This window comes from Saimiri boliviensis, chromosome 7 (genome assembly GCF_048565385.1).
Source record: "Saimiri boliviensis isolate mSaiBol1 chromosome 7, mSaiBol1.pri, whole genome shotgun sequence".
Classification (NCBI taxonomy): Eukaryota; Metazoa; Chordata; class Mammalia; order Primates; family Cebidae; genus Saimiri; species Saimiri boliviensis.
Window position 1 is genome coordinate 51,959,000 of NC_133455.1, and position 15,239 is coordinate 51,974,238.

The following is a 15,239-nucleotide window of genomic DNA, read 5'->3' on the forward strand; positions in this document are numbered from 1 at the left end:
GTAAACATGGTAAAAATACAAAAAATTAGCAGGGCATGGTGGCAAGTGCCTGTAATCCCAACTACTCGGGAGATTGAGACAGGAGAATCTCTTGAACCTCGAAGGCAGAGGTTGCAGTGAGCTGAGATTGTGCCACTGCACTCCACCCTGGGTGACAGAGTGAGACTCTGTTAAAAAAAAAAAAAAGAAATAAAACATGGTATCACAAAGACACCATCACTCATGTTTATCACAGCACTATTCACAATAGCAAGGTCATGGAATCAATCTAAGTATCCATCAATGTTTGATTGGATAAAGAAAGTGGGATGTATATACACCATAGTATACTATGCAGGTAAAAAAATAAAATAAAATCATGTTCTTTTCAGCAACATGGATGGAGCTGGAGAATATGTCCTAAGTGAAATAACTCAAAAACAGAAAATCAAATAACATACATTCTCACAAGTGGGAGCTAAAAATGAGTACACATGGGCATAATAATGGAAATAATAAACACTGGAGATTTCAAAAATGGGGAGGATGGGAGAGGGTGAAGATTGAAAAATTACCTATTGGGCACAATGATTTCTATTTAAGTGACAGGTACACTAGAAGCCCAAACCCCACCATTACACCATAACCTATGTAGCAAACCTGTACGCATACCTCCAAATCAAAAATATATTAAAAAAAAAAAACAAGATATTTCTTTGGAGTCTAAATTTTATATATAGATCAAGGCCATGTTCTTAGACCATAATATCTCAACACCTGACAAAATTATTTTTACTGTTTGTTTTTATTATTTTACCCTTAGCTGTTATGGAAAGAAGTTTACAAAATCCAGTCCTGCAGCTATTAATCCTTCAACAAAGACTTTCTTTCCAATCTAAAGCACCAAAAAAAAAAAAAAAAAGAAAGAAAGAAAGAAAAGAAAAGAAAATACTTGAGCTCCCCAATGCAATTATTATAAAATTTTCATACATAAATAGTATAACAGATTTATTTCCCTTTTTACTTTGGTTCCTAGGAAGTCGGAGAATAAAATTCGCAAGTCAATTTTTAATAACTGTGTAGCACCCTATGGTTTACGTATCTACATTCAAACTATCCTGGCCTGTTGTTTGCATTTAACATTTCCTTCTTTAACTTTACATAATTTTTATTTTCTAGAGTATTATATTATATTCACACATGTATATATATATATATAAAAATACAAAAATATTCATAGAAAAATAAAATACATAACATATAAATATACATAAAAATTAAAATGAAAAGAGACAATAACATTTCACCAAATTTTAAAATCCCAGGTGGGTGTGAGGCCATGACTCTGACCATTGTTCATCAGTCATGGACTGTATTTAGCTGTAAAGCCTTGCCAAGTCGGGAAAAACCTCTTATGCTTTTAAAATGAATGAAATGTTTCAATACTAAGTAGTCATACACAAAATAATTACCTTAATTTCATACGTTGTTCCAGGATTAAGATTAGTAAGAAGAACTTCCAGACTGTCTGGCTTTGCTCTAACTTGTGTATATACTGTTTGCATCCATGGACAAACTTCCTTATATTTGACAATGTAGGATATAATTCTTCCATTTGGATTAGGTGGTGTATTCCAAGACAGAAGAATCCCAGCAGATCCGACTCTTTCCCCGGCTAGGAAGACTGGAGGCCCTGGTTCTATTTTTTAAAAACTCATTTTGTTAAAAGCTCAAATAATTATGGCATTTTCACAAAAAAAATATGTAATAATAGTATTTACAAATGTAAAATTTGAAGTTTCCAAAGAGCAATATGAGTTTATACTCCCTAGAGCTCTGCTGCTTTAAAAAAAATGCTATGGGGAATACCAAAAACATTCTTTTATAAGAATGTAAAATGATGGAATGCTACTAAATACTACATGCCAAACACACTTTTTATGCCAAATCATTTTTAAAAGAAATTCACTTAACTCAAGGCTTACACAGAAAAACTAACAAGAACAATCTTACAAATGGAATGATCCTTCCTGAGGAAATGTAGCCAGTTTATTTTCATGGTTCTCTATTATTTAAATGTTAGCATTAACAGTCTCTCTGATCTATTTCCCAAACAAGTATAGAGTAATTATCTTTGCGCTTTGAAAGTAAAGGAAGCAGAAGAAACAGCAGAATGCAGGTTCTAGGCAGATCACGTTCTTAAGTTTCCACTTTGCCTTAATTATTCTACACTGTTTTCATGAATTTAATGTACATGTTGCCAGTATACATATTTCTATCCAGTAGAATTATGCTGACTCTAAATACTATACTTAAAAACTAATTTAAAACATATACTTACTTGTTACATTTGTTGTCACTGTTCTGCTAACAGGTGAGCTATATGTTGTAGCAGAAATTGAAGAGATGGTTATACCGTACCTAGTCCCAGGAACAACATTGAAAACATCAACCTATAACACCACAAACAAATAATTACATTAAAATTCTTTCTGGAAAGCAAGAGAGCTAAAATAAATTTAACACTATAAAAAAATTAACACTTCACTATGTAACTCGCACTGTTTATAACATCACAATGTTTCATATTATTGTAAAATACAGATTTTTTATGTAACTACTTACCAAATAACTTTACAATAAAAACGTATAAAACATACTGTGTTATCACAGCCTAAGTCAGCATTTCTATCTATCCTAGTTCACTGTCACAAGGAACAAATTCAAGTCTTGAGAAATCAACAGCCCATGGCTTAACACTTGCTTTTAAAGAGTATATACGAAATACCTGTGTCTCTGAAGTCCCAATAAAAAGTAAAAGTAAAATGATAAGAAAATCCATCTTTATTACATTTTTCAGGCAGTAGAATCACACTGATGGCTCTAGAGAGAAATGTTGCCTGCATTAATGATTTAAAGACAGATCCTTCTGGCAAGTACACAATTAATGAGCCCGTATTACTCAATAGTTCTGCCTTTTCTTTGTTAAACTATTCATGAACCCTTGGATGACTGGCTGTAGGTTCAGGGTGAACTTAAAAAAAAAAAAAAAGGAGCATAGATGTTGCTAAGGTAACAGTCCACCGATGCTGAAACTTACTCTCATCTATTTGACATCAATGTTTTTGTCTTCAATTTATGCTTTCAAAAACCCAACAAGAAGTAAGTTTTTGTAGTGGATTTTCATAAAGAACTTTTCTATCAGAACCAAAATATAAATACAAGTGGGCTCAGCAGTACGATAATGAAAACTATACCTGATATTCTCCACCTCCAAGATATCCGATAGTAACAAAGCCACTGTCAGCAATAAGATCCACTTGGTATCTTTCCACATGACCAGAGGGTAGTCTCCAGTGCAGAGAAAGGGAATGTGTGGAAATATTGAAGGCTTTAAGTTTCCTAGGTTGTTCTGGTTCTGATATTGAAAAACAGAGGTTTAAAATAAAGTTATTCTCCTAAAGTTTCAAAAAAAATAGAAAAGAAAATCAATAATATAGGGTTTGAGTTCCAAAATAATCATGTTGTTAAAAATCACTGAGTACAATAAATGATCTTTAGCAATACTTGGGTGTTAGGCATGTAAATGTTTAACAATATCTAGTTTTTAGGTGTAACCATCAGAAATAATGTCACAATTAATTTTTTGTTTCTGGAATATTTCTTATATGCCAAAATCTGTTGGTTGACTAGATTGCTTTTGAAAGCTTTAAAACTGTTATTCTCAGCAAACTGACACAAGAACAGAAAATCAAACACTGCATGTTCTCACTCATAAGTGGGTGTTGAACAATGAGAACACATGGACACAGTGAAGGGAGCATCACACACTGGGGTCTGTTTTGGGGACTAGAGGGAGGACAGCAGGGGGTAGGGGAGGGATAACATAGGGAGAAATGCCAGATATAGTGACGGGGGGATGGAGGCAGCAAACCACATTGCCATGTGTGTACTTATGCAACAATCCTGCATGATCTGCACATGTACCCCAGAACCTAAAGTACAATAAAATTTTTTAATCATTTTAAAACTAAGTAAATATAAACGATTTATCCAATTACTTGGAAATTTACCAAACAGAAGACAATTGGAGAAATATATAAGCAATATCTTCCAGATTTTTTTAAGGGAGAGTATTTCTGATAAATATTTTTATCTTTTTAAAATTTTTAATGTCTTTTTCCCTTCCTATAGTGCTGATCTGATAAATATTTGGTTAGATGCTTCTCTAAAGAAAAGCTGTCATATCAGAAATGAAATATAGTTATAAAATAAGTATCAATTGTTTTAGCCATTTCAACCATATTTTTCTGTTTGCTTCTACTTTTCCAAAAGTTTTGTTTATGCTGCCTGTATCTCCTTGAAGGGAGTTTTCACATAAAGTTCTTCAGATTGGTTGCCAATGAGTCAAGTTAGCACTCTGCCTTATCTTTAGTGCAGATTCCAGACAAATAATATAGGGAGAGGAAGAGAGATTATGAAGCCAAGCATGTAAAAACATACCTGATGCAGATTCAATCTAACACTGTTTCTAAGAGAAAGGAGGCTGGAATTAATTTTGAACTTTATTTATCATTTTAAAACCCCACTGCCAGAGATGATTTGAAAATGGATATAAGAAAATAAAATGTATATTTTCTAACAAAATTGATAGAGCACATAACATATAACAGAAATCTTAACATAATAGGTTACTTTCTTGGTGTTTCAAGGGAGAATGTTTTTGAAATAGTTTTTCTTTATCTCCTTTGAAAGTTCTTCTAATGACTATAACATAACATTGTCTGCCATACCCAAAGCTTATATCAGCTGATTAATGTTTACTCCAACATTCTCAAAGTTCCAAGCATTCTCTTGGTATCACCTGCAAATTCTCCACTACAGTTTTCTGGTAACTCTGGGAATACTGTAAACCCAAGGCAAAAGCTCAGAGAAATACCCAGGTTGTGATGGGTAGAATTTATTTGTCAGACTTATGCCCTTGATATTCTCAAGACCGAGAGAAAAGAGCTTAATTCTCCTTATCCGCTACATTAAAATAGACAAAAATTTACCATGACTGATCAGTCTAACTAACTACTACTCATATTTACTGATTTGTGTGAAGGTTAATATTATTTCTTCAGGGACCCCAGAGAGTAAGTAGTGTCTATGAAGTCTTAGGCAAGAAACTAATGAAGACATGGAATAAGACTTTGGAAGGAAAAGGAAGACATGAGAAGTGGAAGTGAAGCACTAGTTACTGGGATGGTGGCAAAACAGGATGTGGTTTCCTGGACTGTGGTTTAATATTACATACTGAATGACTCTTGGCTAGGAATGAAATGTGTCTCCCTAAGAGAAGGAAGAATATATTGGTCTGGACAATTACCAATCTGATCAAGAGGGAAGGCCTGGAATCTTCACAAGAGTTTGCTAAAGGCCTTTCCAAATAGCAGAGTGTATGGAAGTCCCGGAACTGAAAAAAAATTGGAGTAACCGAGGAAAGCCAGACTGAGTTCCTGGGATCAAATAAGAAAGGGGAACAGACTGATGGTCATGTAGATCATACTAGAGATTTTAAGGTTTTTATTACCTAAATTCAATGGGAAGCCACTGAAGAATTTTAAGCAGGAAAGCATAAAGCAACAGGGCTTGATTTTTTTTTTTAAATATCATTTCGAAATGTGGTATGTAAATTGGAGTGAGGTAAAAATGGCAGTAGGAAGCTAATTAGTAAAAAATCATGGTAGTCTGGGCCAAAAGGAGGGAAGCTTGGCTCAGAAAAAGGTAGAGGAGCCACAACAATGCTTAAATCATTATGGAAGAGTGCAGCTTTCTGGTTAAGAGCTAGAAGATTCAATTAACTGAAAATAGACTCCATAATAAATACATAATTTATTTTCCATGGAATTTAATCTCTCAAAAGATAGGAAACTAAAAAACAAAAATACTGTTCTCGACCTAATTCTTACTAACCAGTAAAAATCACATCATGAAGTGGAAATGTCTGGAGTTTTAAGAGGAAAAAAAAAATTACTTCATATTCAATTTAATTAGGGCTAGCAAAAAGAATTCTAGGTTTAATTAGATGTTTCTTCCAGACAGTAATTTTCTAAAAATTAATCCTCAGAACCCTGTATCATTAGAGCTTAATAGATGTTCTGTAATCAAAACACTTTGTCAAATAAGTTCTTCTTAAGCAGCTTTCTTTATTGCAGGGTATTTTGAAGCCTCAGATATGCTAATATATCTTGTAATTCTCTAAAGCACCACTGTGCAATAAAACCATAAAGTCAGCCCACAATGTAATTTTGAATTTTCTAGTAGCCACATTTAAAAAGTAAAAAGGAACATGTAAGAATTGTAATAATATATTTTATTTAACCCAATATATCAAAAGCATTATTACCATGTAATTACCATAAAATTATTGAGGTGGTTACATTAATTTTTTCATAGTAACTCTTCAAAATTTCACACATATTTTAAACAGTACCTCTGAATTTGGACTCGGCATGTTCCCAGGTTAAATAGTCACATACTGTTAATCACTACATGTTAGACAGCACAGCTCTCACTATAGCATCTCTTAAATTTTCCCTTGGCATTTCAGTGAATTTACCTAAAATTTCCTTTGACATTTCAGTGAGTTCACCTAAATTTTATTCTGAGAAGCTGAGAAATATGATCCTATGGTCTGTGTCTACACAGAAAACAGCTTAATAGAGTTGGGAAGACATCCAATATATACAAAATCTTACATATCTCCGAACATTCAAAAAGAGTCAGACCTATCAAAATGATATCAAGAAAGCAAGACTACAGTGGGCAGATATTTTTGAATAAAATGCTAAGATTTTAAAAGCTTTATCACCATCATTAACTTTATATTTTCTCTGCACTAACACTGTATCTGACAAGTTGGGAATCTCACATTTTAATTTTTCTGTGATTAAATTATAGGTTGGACATAATATATACTATGACAGATAATAAGATATTCAAGCAGCAGACATACAAAATTTAAAAAACTAAATCCTAGTAAGTTTATGATATACTACGCACTGTGCCTAGCACTTTCATATATTGTTTTATGTAACACTTGCAACAACACTGTAAATACTACTATCGACATTTAAAAATGAGAAAACTGAGGAAGAAAGAATTTAAATAACTCCACCAAGTCTCATAGCTAAAAGGTAAATGGTAGAGGCAGGATTTAGACCCAAGGGCAAAGTCTTCAAGTTTTAATCACTATGGTAACCGTGTGCTCCTCTAACTTTCACACAGTGGCTTACAAGTAACAGCAGGTTTTAAAATCCTAAATTAATGAATTAGTATTTTAGAATATATTCAAATACAAAATTGGATGATCTATAATTTTCTTTCAAGCCTAAGATTATTATTTAAAGTGACCTCTAATTTAGGTTTAAGGGATTCAGTCTAAGTATGTCCAATGCCAAGACAATACATATTTGTCAAGTGCCTGTAGCTTCCTCATATTTTAGAAATAGGCTAGAAATAAACTATAAATAAAATAAACATTCTCCAAAAAGTCAGCATTATACTGGATGCTACCAGGGCATAAAAATCTATTTTTAACACAGACACTGGGCACAGGCCCTAGAGTTGTATTACTGGGTTCAAATCCTGACTCGGCCATATAAACAAGACTTTAGGCGAAATAGTTAACATCTCTGTACCTCACTGGCCTCATCTATATAAAATTTTAGGTAAAAAAAAATTTTTTTAATTAACATTAATTTTATTAGCTCTTCTCATTTACTTGAATTAAGTCAGATAAGCAAGTAGTATCAATATATAAAAAATGTTCACACTTTGGATCCATCTACATACAAAACAAGGAAATGAAATGCTGCTATATGCCTATCCAAATGTACACAGTATTTTCTCATTATTGTAGTTACCACTTTTTATTACACACTTAAAGATTTCTGGCATACAACTGACCTAATTCTTCCAACCCAGAATATCAATTCCCATATGCTTCCGTATTCTTTCCATTACTATACAGTTTTTCTTGGCTACAACACCTCCCACGTTGTTGTGAGAATAAAATAATACATGTGAAGTGCTTAGAAGACTGACTTGAACATAATAAGAAGTAAGTACTAAATGTAAGTTATGCTTAATAGTCTATTGCTATTTCCACTATTTTTCTATAAAAGTTCTGGTCATCTCTTAGTCAAGCCATCTTGTTAACCTGTTTTTTATTTCTTAGCATAGCCCCTTTCTCATATCTACTCAATCAGTGCTTTGCTCAAAATGGATCCCCAAGTATTGCTCCATCATCAACACTCTTCTCTTTATAAAAACTAAAACAGCAAGATGTTTTTCTGCTCTGGAGACCTCCACGAGGGAACTTGGATTACCGTCTTTTCCCATTTCCTTTTATTATACTCATCTCTCAAGTCAGTGTGCTATTCTAACAGGGACTTCAATTACTTACCTATAATCTCTCAAAACCATCACCTAAACCACACTAGGCAACCAGAACATCAAGTTCTTACTATTTCATAAGTGCTCTTTAAGTAAAATGAAAACAAATATTCTGTATCTTTTATGAAACTTTCCTGATATTGATACCACCTTGGTCGCTTTTTCTTCTGACAAAATTTTCTAAGTGAGCAAATCCTGCCATCACACTAACCATACTCTTTGCTTTGCCTGTGTATAAACAAAATAATTTTTTATATTTTTCCTTCAATCTTTGCTCAATGATCTATTTGATCTTTGTATCTAACCAAGTATATCTGCGTTTACGACTAGTTGTAATTTGGAGGACCTGTAACAATTTTCTAACAAAATTTGGGGGGGGGGGCTGTAGCAATTTTCTTTTTTTGTTTTTGTTTTTGTTTTGACTTTTTTTCTTAGTTGTACTTTAGGTTCTAGGGTACATGTGCAGATCACGCAGGATTGTTGCATAGGTACACACATGGCAATGTGGTTTGCTGCCTCCATCCCCACCGTCACCTACATCTGGCATTTATCCCCATGTTATCCCTCCCCAACCTCCCCACCTATCCAATGTCCCTCCTTTGCCCCCCCTCCAGAAGACCCCAGTGTGTGATGCTCCCCTCCCTGTGTTCTCATTGTTCAACGCCTACTTATGAGTGAGAACATGCGGTGTTTGATTTTATGTTCTTGTGTCAGTTTGCTGAGAATGATGGTTTCCAGATTTATCCATGCCCCTACAAAGGAAATGAACTCATCATTTTTTATGGCTGCATAGTATTCTATGGTGTATATGTGCCACATTTTCCTTGTCCAGTCTATCATCAACAGGTATTTGGGTTGCAATTTTCTAAAAAAAGTTTTGATTGGCTCAATTGGGAGGATCCTACCAGCATCTAGTGAGTTGAGGCCAGGGATGCTGCTAAACATCCTACAATTAACAAGACATATTCTCACAATGGAGAATCCCTCAGCCCAAAATGTCAATAGTGGTGAGATTGAGAAACCCTGCCACAGACTAAAACTTCTAGAATGGGTCGCATTTTAATGTGTTTGATCATATACTTTACCTTTCGTAATACTCTATAGAAAAAGACATTTGACACATGGTTTAACATATTTGCTTTTTAGGAATAGGTGAGATGTATAATATCTATTTAATATAGACAGATGTTCCTCAACTTACAATGGGGTTATATCCCCATCAAAATAAGTACATTTTCTACTTACGATGGGTTTATCGGATGTAACTCCAATATAAGTTGAGGAGCGTACTGAATACATATTGTGTTGCATCATTGTAAAGTAGAAAAATAATAAGTTAAAGCATTGTAAGTCATAGGTTATCTGTATAAATAGAACAAAAATGTGCAAAATGTTAATAGAATGTTTAAGAACCAAAAAGAATCTTGAAGGTCATCTAATTTAAATTTCCAGAAACTCAATACCCAAAGACGAGGTTACTTACCCAGTGAGGTAAGTTAATCAGTGTCAAATCATGGAGTAAAGCTGGCATATGAATTCTAAACTCATTCCTTATTTTGCATTATCACATATATATCACATTTAGGAGAATAATAGTGTACGTGTTAAGCAGAATAATGCCAAATCCCACAAAAGATGCCCAAATGCTAAACCCTGGGACTGTGACTATGTTGTGTTACATAGCAAAAGGCACTTTGCAGATGGAATTAAGATTTACAAACATAAATAGAGATCAACCTCGATTATCCAGATAGGCCCAATCTCGTCATGCCAGCCCAGAAAAGTAAAAGAGGAAGGCAGAAGAGTCACATATGATGTGGGGAAAGACAGGGAATTTGAAGCCTGAGTGGCAGTCAACCCTCCTTTGCTGGAGGCAGGAGAAGGATCACAAATTAAGGAATGAGGCATCATCTAAAAACTAGAAACAACTGTCAGCTAACAGCCACCATGGAAATAATTACCTCATTCTACAACCACAAAGAATTGAATTCTGTAAACTACTTGAATAAGCAAGGAAATTATTCTCTCCTAGAGCCTATAAAAAGAAACACAGCCCTACTAGTAACTTGATTCAACCAGAGAGAAGTAAGTTGGACTTATGACCTACAGAACTATGAGATAATAAAATTGAGTTGTTTTAAGCTACTATCTTGTGATAATTTGCTACAGCAAAAACAGGAAACTAAGAAAGTGTTGATAGCCAAATAATAAATACCCATACCCTGAGTTATCACCATATGTCTGGGATCTTTGGGTCGTTTGTCTAATCCATAGCCCTAAAGATCACTTAAGAGTAATTCCCATGTGTTACTCTTGCAGTCTTGTTCTTTTTTGAAAAATTTAAAACATTCATAGGCTTCACAGCTTTCTTTGAATTTAAAAATTACTCTCTAAATTATTCAAGATAGGATTTTATTCTCTTTATATATTAAAAGAACAACAAACTCTTTCAATATTGAATTGCTTATAGTTCTAAAAATATACCATATTCATTTACACATCCATAATTTTGCATGGGCTGTTCCCTACCTCTGTGAGTCCTCCCTTCCATGCACCCCATATGCTCTCAATCTGATTAGCAAATTCCTAATCCTTTTACAGATGTTACAAGCCCCAAAGAGCTTTCTCCTCTGAGGCCATAGAGCTAATCTTTTTCTCTTCTATGCAACCACAATAACTTTGGACATCCATTGCTTAACCTGTCACATTGACTTATACTACATGTGTTTCCATGCTTGTATTCTTTACTATCCTGTGGATATCACAGACTGTGCTTTTTCATGTGTATAACACATATTGGAATGTAAAAGACAAAGAACAAATTTTTAGGAGAACAGATGATCCCCAAATATACCATATAATTCCACTAGCTATCTCTAATTCGATGTGAAACTGAATATAATACTAACTTCATTTATTGATTACTGTGTGTCAGATAATGTTTATCCTATTTATATTTCACGTTATCTCAAAAATCTGCAGAACCAGCCAGGTGCAGTGGCTCATGCCTGTAATCCCAGCACTTTGGAAGGCTGAAGCGGGTGGATCACCTGAGGTCAGGAGTTCGATACCAGCCTGACCAACATGGTGAAACCCCATCTCTACTAAAAATACAAAAATTAGCCCAGTGTCATGGTGTGCACCTGTAATCTCAGCTACTCAGGAGCCTGAGACAAAAGAATCGCTTGAATCCAGGAGACAGAGGTTGCAGTGAGCCGAGGTCATGTCACTGCACTCCAGCCTGGACAACAAGAGCGAAACTTCATCTTGAAAAAAAAAGAGTCTGCAGAACAGCCCACAAAAATGAGCACTTTTATCCTCTGAAATAGTCTATGGAGTGTAAGTTTTCAAATTTCAAAAAACTCTATTGAAATTTTATCTTGAACAATACAACATATAACAGAAATGTGAATATCTTAAACACTAAAGAGAATTTGCATACCTGCAACAACCCTGGTAAATGTGCCAGATCTTCCAAGTTTGTTTCTTATTCTGTGTACCACGTTGTTATATATTCCAAGAGGAGTCGCATCTGTAACTGTGTGTTCAGTCACCATTTCCCAAATAAGATAATCTTTTGCAAATGTTCTATTTGATATAAAAACCTTATAATGAGTAAAGTTGGTCTCTGTTGTATTCCACATTAAATTTGAAGAAGTATATGCAGCTCTCAAGGTTAAGCCATAAATCCTAGATAGTTCTGATGAAAAGGCAAATTATAAGTAAATAGAAATTATACATCTATTAGTAAAAAAAAAAAAAGATTAATATTATAATTTAAATATCTATGTAACAGTCCTTTAATTTACTCATGTATAACATTCTATATGTTTATCTCTGCGAACAGAGAAATAAGACATTACATATGGGTTTCAATCTAAGTGGAACAACAATATTCTCCCTAGTTCCCAAATATCTTTCCTTAGTCAATCATAAATGACTTGTAATAAAGTCATTCCTTTAGATTTGTGCCTCTTGAGAGCTTGTAGCCATACATATCCTTATATGACATAATCAGAATTGTGTTAGCTACCACCAAGCAGATAGCTAGATGCTAAATGAAGATGAAAGAGAGTAAGTTAGAGAGGGAGCGAGGGCTAGGAATAAGGGCACTTCCAAACACGGTTTTTCTTGTTACATCAGTTTTTACCATTCCTATATTGCTGAATTTTCAATCTGTTCATCAGTGGAACTAATGCTGCTACTTGCATTATCATTTAGTCTCCACAGAGAGGCAACCTTACAAATTTTCATGAGAACTGTTGATAACTAATACTATTACTTCACTGCACCCAAAAACATTACAAAACCAATTTACAATAAATTTACAAACTTCGGGAAAGAGAAAATAGAAGTACTCTGTTTATCAACCCTAAAGTCAGTAGAAAATGAATTGTGTTTTCTTATTATTATGGCATAATATATACATGTGTACACATATGAATTCCATGTATGTAACAAATATGACAATATGTACATAAACACATATATGCATACTTTGGCTTCAGATTATTTTTTGAAACTCTGTGTAGCTCTCAATATATCTAGATATACAAATACTTTTTAAATTTTACATATTTTTTGAGTTCTCTTAATCACAGATCATCATCATTTATCAGGTTTTATGTCTTAAAACATCTATAATCATGTTTAGTCAAGACACTTTCAAGTGCAACAGAACTATAAAACTAACACTATTTATGATCTTTCCTTACTTGTAGGCACTTTTTTCGTTACAGATACACTGTAATCTTTGTTTTCAACTGTCTTCACTTGAAACGTGTAGTACACACCCAGAGTCAAATTTTTTACTTTGGCTTTGTTACCATGAACAATGACCTTAATCAGCTTTTCCTTTCTGGGTGGCAGGCAGTAGGATATCTAGAGAAAGAGAAAGGTAAATTTATATTTTCCAAAGTTTAAAAAGCACTAACTCTGTAATAATCATATGTACAGTAATTACTACTGCAAGGTAGATGTTATGATCCTTCCTATGTTCACTAAAGAGTAATTATGGGCTAGTAGAGGAAGAATAACTAAGTGAAGTTCACAGAGTAATAAGCATAGTGGATTGTCTTAGAAGTTTATTCACTAAAAGACCAGTAGTCTCCAAGTGCTTTTAAATTTCATATACATCTCTCTCTCTCTCTCTCTCTCTCTCTCTCTCTCTCTCTCTCTCTTTCTCTCTCTCTCTCTCTATATATATATGCACACACACATACAAACAGAAATACTGATTTTAAATGTATATACATATAATAGATATACTACAAAATGAGGACTTACTCTTCTGCACATCTGAAACAAAAAAATTATATAAAAATGTTTTAGAGATAGTTAATCATTATGGTAGTACTTACTATGCACTCTCTCAACTCCATGTAAACAGAAGACTATAGGAAGAGAAAGAAAAAAAAAATCAATGGAGTCCCAGGTTTCTGGCCTAGCAGACAATATCATGGCTTTTCTTTGGCTGCCCAGAGAATGGGAAATAAGGTGCTTCTGCACACATTCTGACTCCAGCTAAATGAGGAGGGCCCCATGTGTATCACTACCATAAATCTAGAGTGCCTGCTAAAGGGATTGACATCTCTCAATTGGACAGGTACTTAGGCAGATTTCCTGCTCTGCCCCTATTCCTTACTAAGAAAAAGGAAAGTACAAACAGAAAGCAGAACAAAGTGTTTCTGTGGAGCAATTTGTACAACTACCTTCGCCTGAACAAAAATGCCAGAGTCTCCCACAGGTCAAGTATAACCGCAGAGAGTGATCAAGCTTGGATCATCTTACCATTACCCCACCCAAGAAGGCTAGTCACTGTGCAAGCAGACCTAGCTGCAAAACTCAGTAAGATACGATGGCAGAGGAAAGAGCTAATAGGAGTTACAAATGTTGATCCAGAGCTGGGTCTGCCACGTCAAGGAAACAGGCGATAGAAATAACCCCAACATCCTCCAGAGAACTCACATATGTGACACAGGAGAGAGCTAGTGTTTGAGGAACTGTTAAACAGATGTCAGCGAAAGCCAGTCAGTATCGTCAGGGGAGTGGTAAAAAACAACATGAGAGAGAGAACTGCAATAATAGACACCTGGAATAGAAATGACACTCCAAGTTCTTGTGGCATAAATTAGTGAATAAATGATAAATTCACACTTCTTCTGGCCCATCTTTCATCATAACCTAGGCCAAGTCTATGAATTATTCATTAAAGCTCTGAGAGTGAGCATTGCCTTTAGAAATTTTCAGTGGAGTAATCTGATCATTCCAATACCCTGGAGATTTTTTTAATCCATTAAAAGCTACTTATAACAATCTTTATTCTTCTTCACTCCATATTTCAGGTTTGTAGAATGGAAAGAAAGATACATCAATTTTATAAGTTATTTTAACTTTATTATGTTTTGAAAAACAGCTATTATATGGTAGAAATGAAACAAATTTCCTAAGCAGACATAGCTATCACTGTCCTGTGGGAAAAGCGCTTCATTAATGAAGATGATAACCCTGAGGTCTAGAAGCATACCATTGCTTACTGATTCATAAGGTGTCACTGATAATTACCTTCCTTGTCTGACACACGGAGTGTGTAGAATGCTGAGAACTTCTGATATGACACAGGATGGTAGGAGAAAATACCATGTAATCATAGTAGAATATAATCTTAATGAAGTGCTAAATTCAGGCATAGTCACATTAAGACATTACTGAAGGATAGAAGGAAAAGAAACTGTAGTGATCTAATGATTGAAGTATTTGACTAAATTTTTTAAAGTGCAATTCAAAAAAATAGAGGATTATCCCCTCCAAAAATTACA

General features: G+C 34.2%; 1 protein-coding gene across 3 annotated transcripts in view; it reads right to left on the reverse strand.

The window, feature by feature from the left end:
• Positions 1 to 15,239, reverse strand: part of PTPRQ (protein tyrosine phosphatase receptor type Q) — a 238,146-nt gene that overhangs the window by 214,924 nt on the left and 7,983 nt on the right. For 2 of the 3 annotated variants that reach the window (XM_074402504.1, XM_074402505.1), the window contains exons 1-3: positions 2,768 to 3,215; positions 2,321 to 2,432; positions 1,452 to 1,678 (exon numbers count right to left, since the gene is read on the reverse strand). In XM_074402504.1, the coding sequence (XP_074258605.1) occupies positions 1,452 to 1,678; positions 2,321 to 2,432; positions 2,768 to 2,821 (393 nt within the window). In that variant the 5' untranslated portion in view covers positions 2,822 to 3,215. Of the gene's footprint in view, positions 1 to 1,451; positions 1,679 to 2,320; positions 2,433 to 2,767; positions 3,216 to 3,236; positions 3,398 to 11,863; positions 12,122 to 13,136; positions 13,303 to 13,781; positions 13,815 to 15,239 lie in introns of those variants that run through there. The other variant, XM_074402503.1, reaches the window with a different exon arrangement.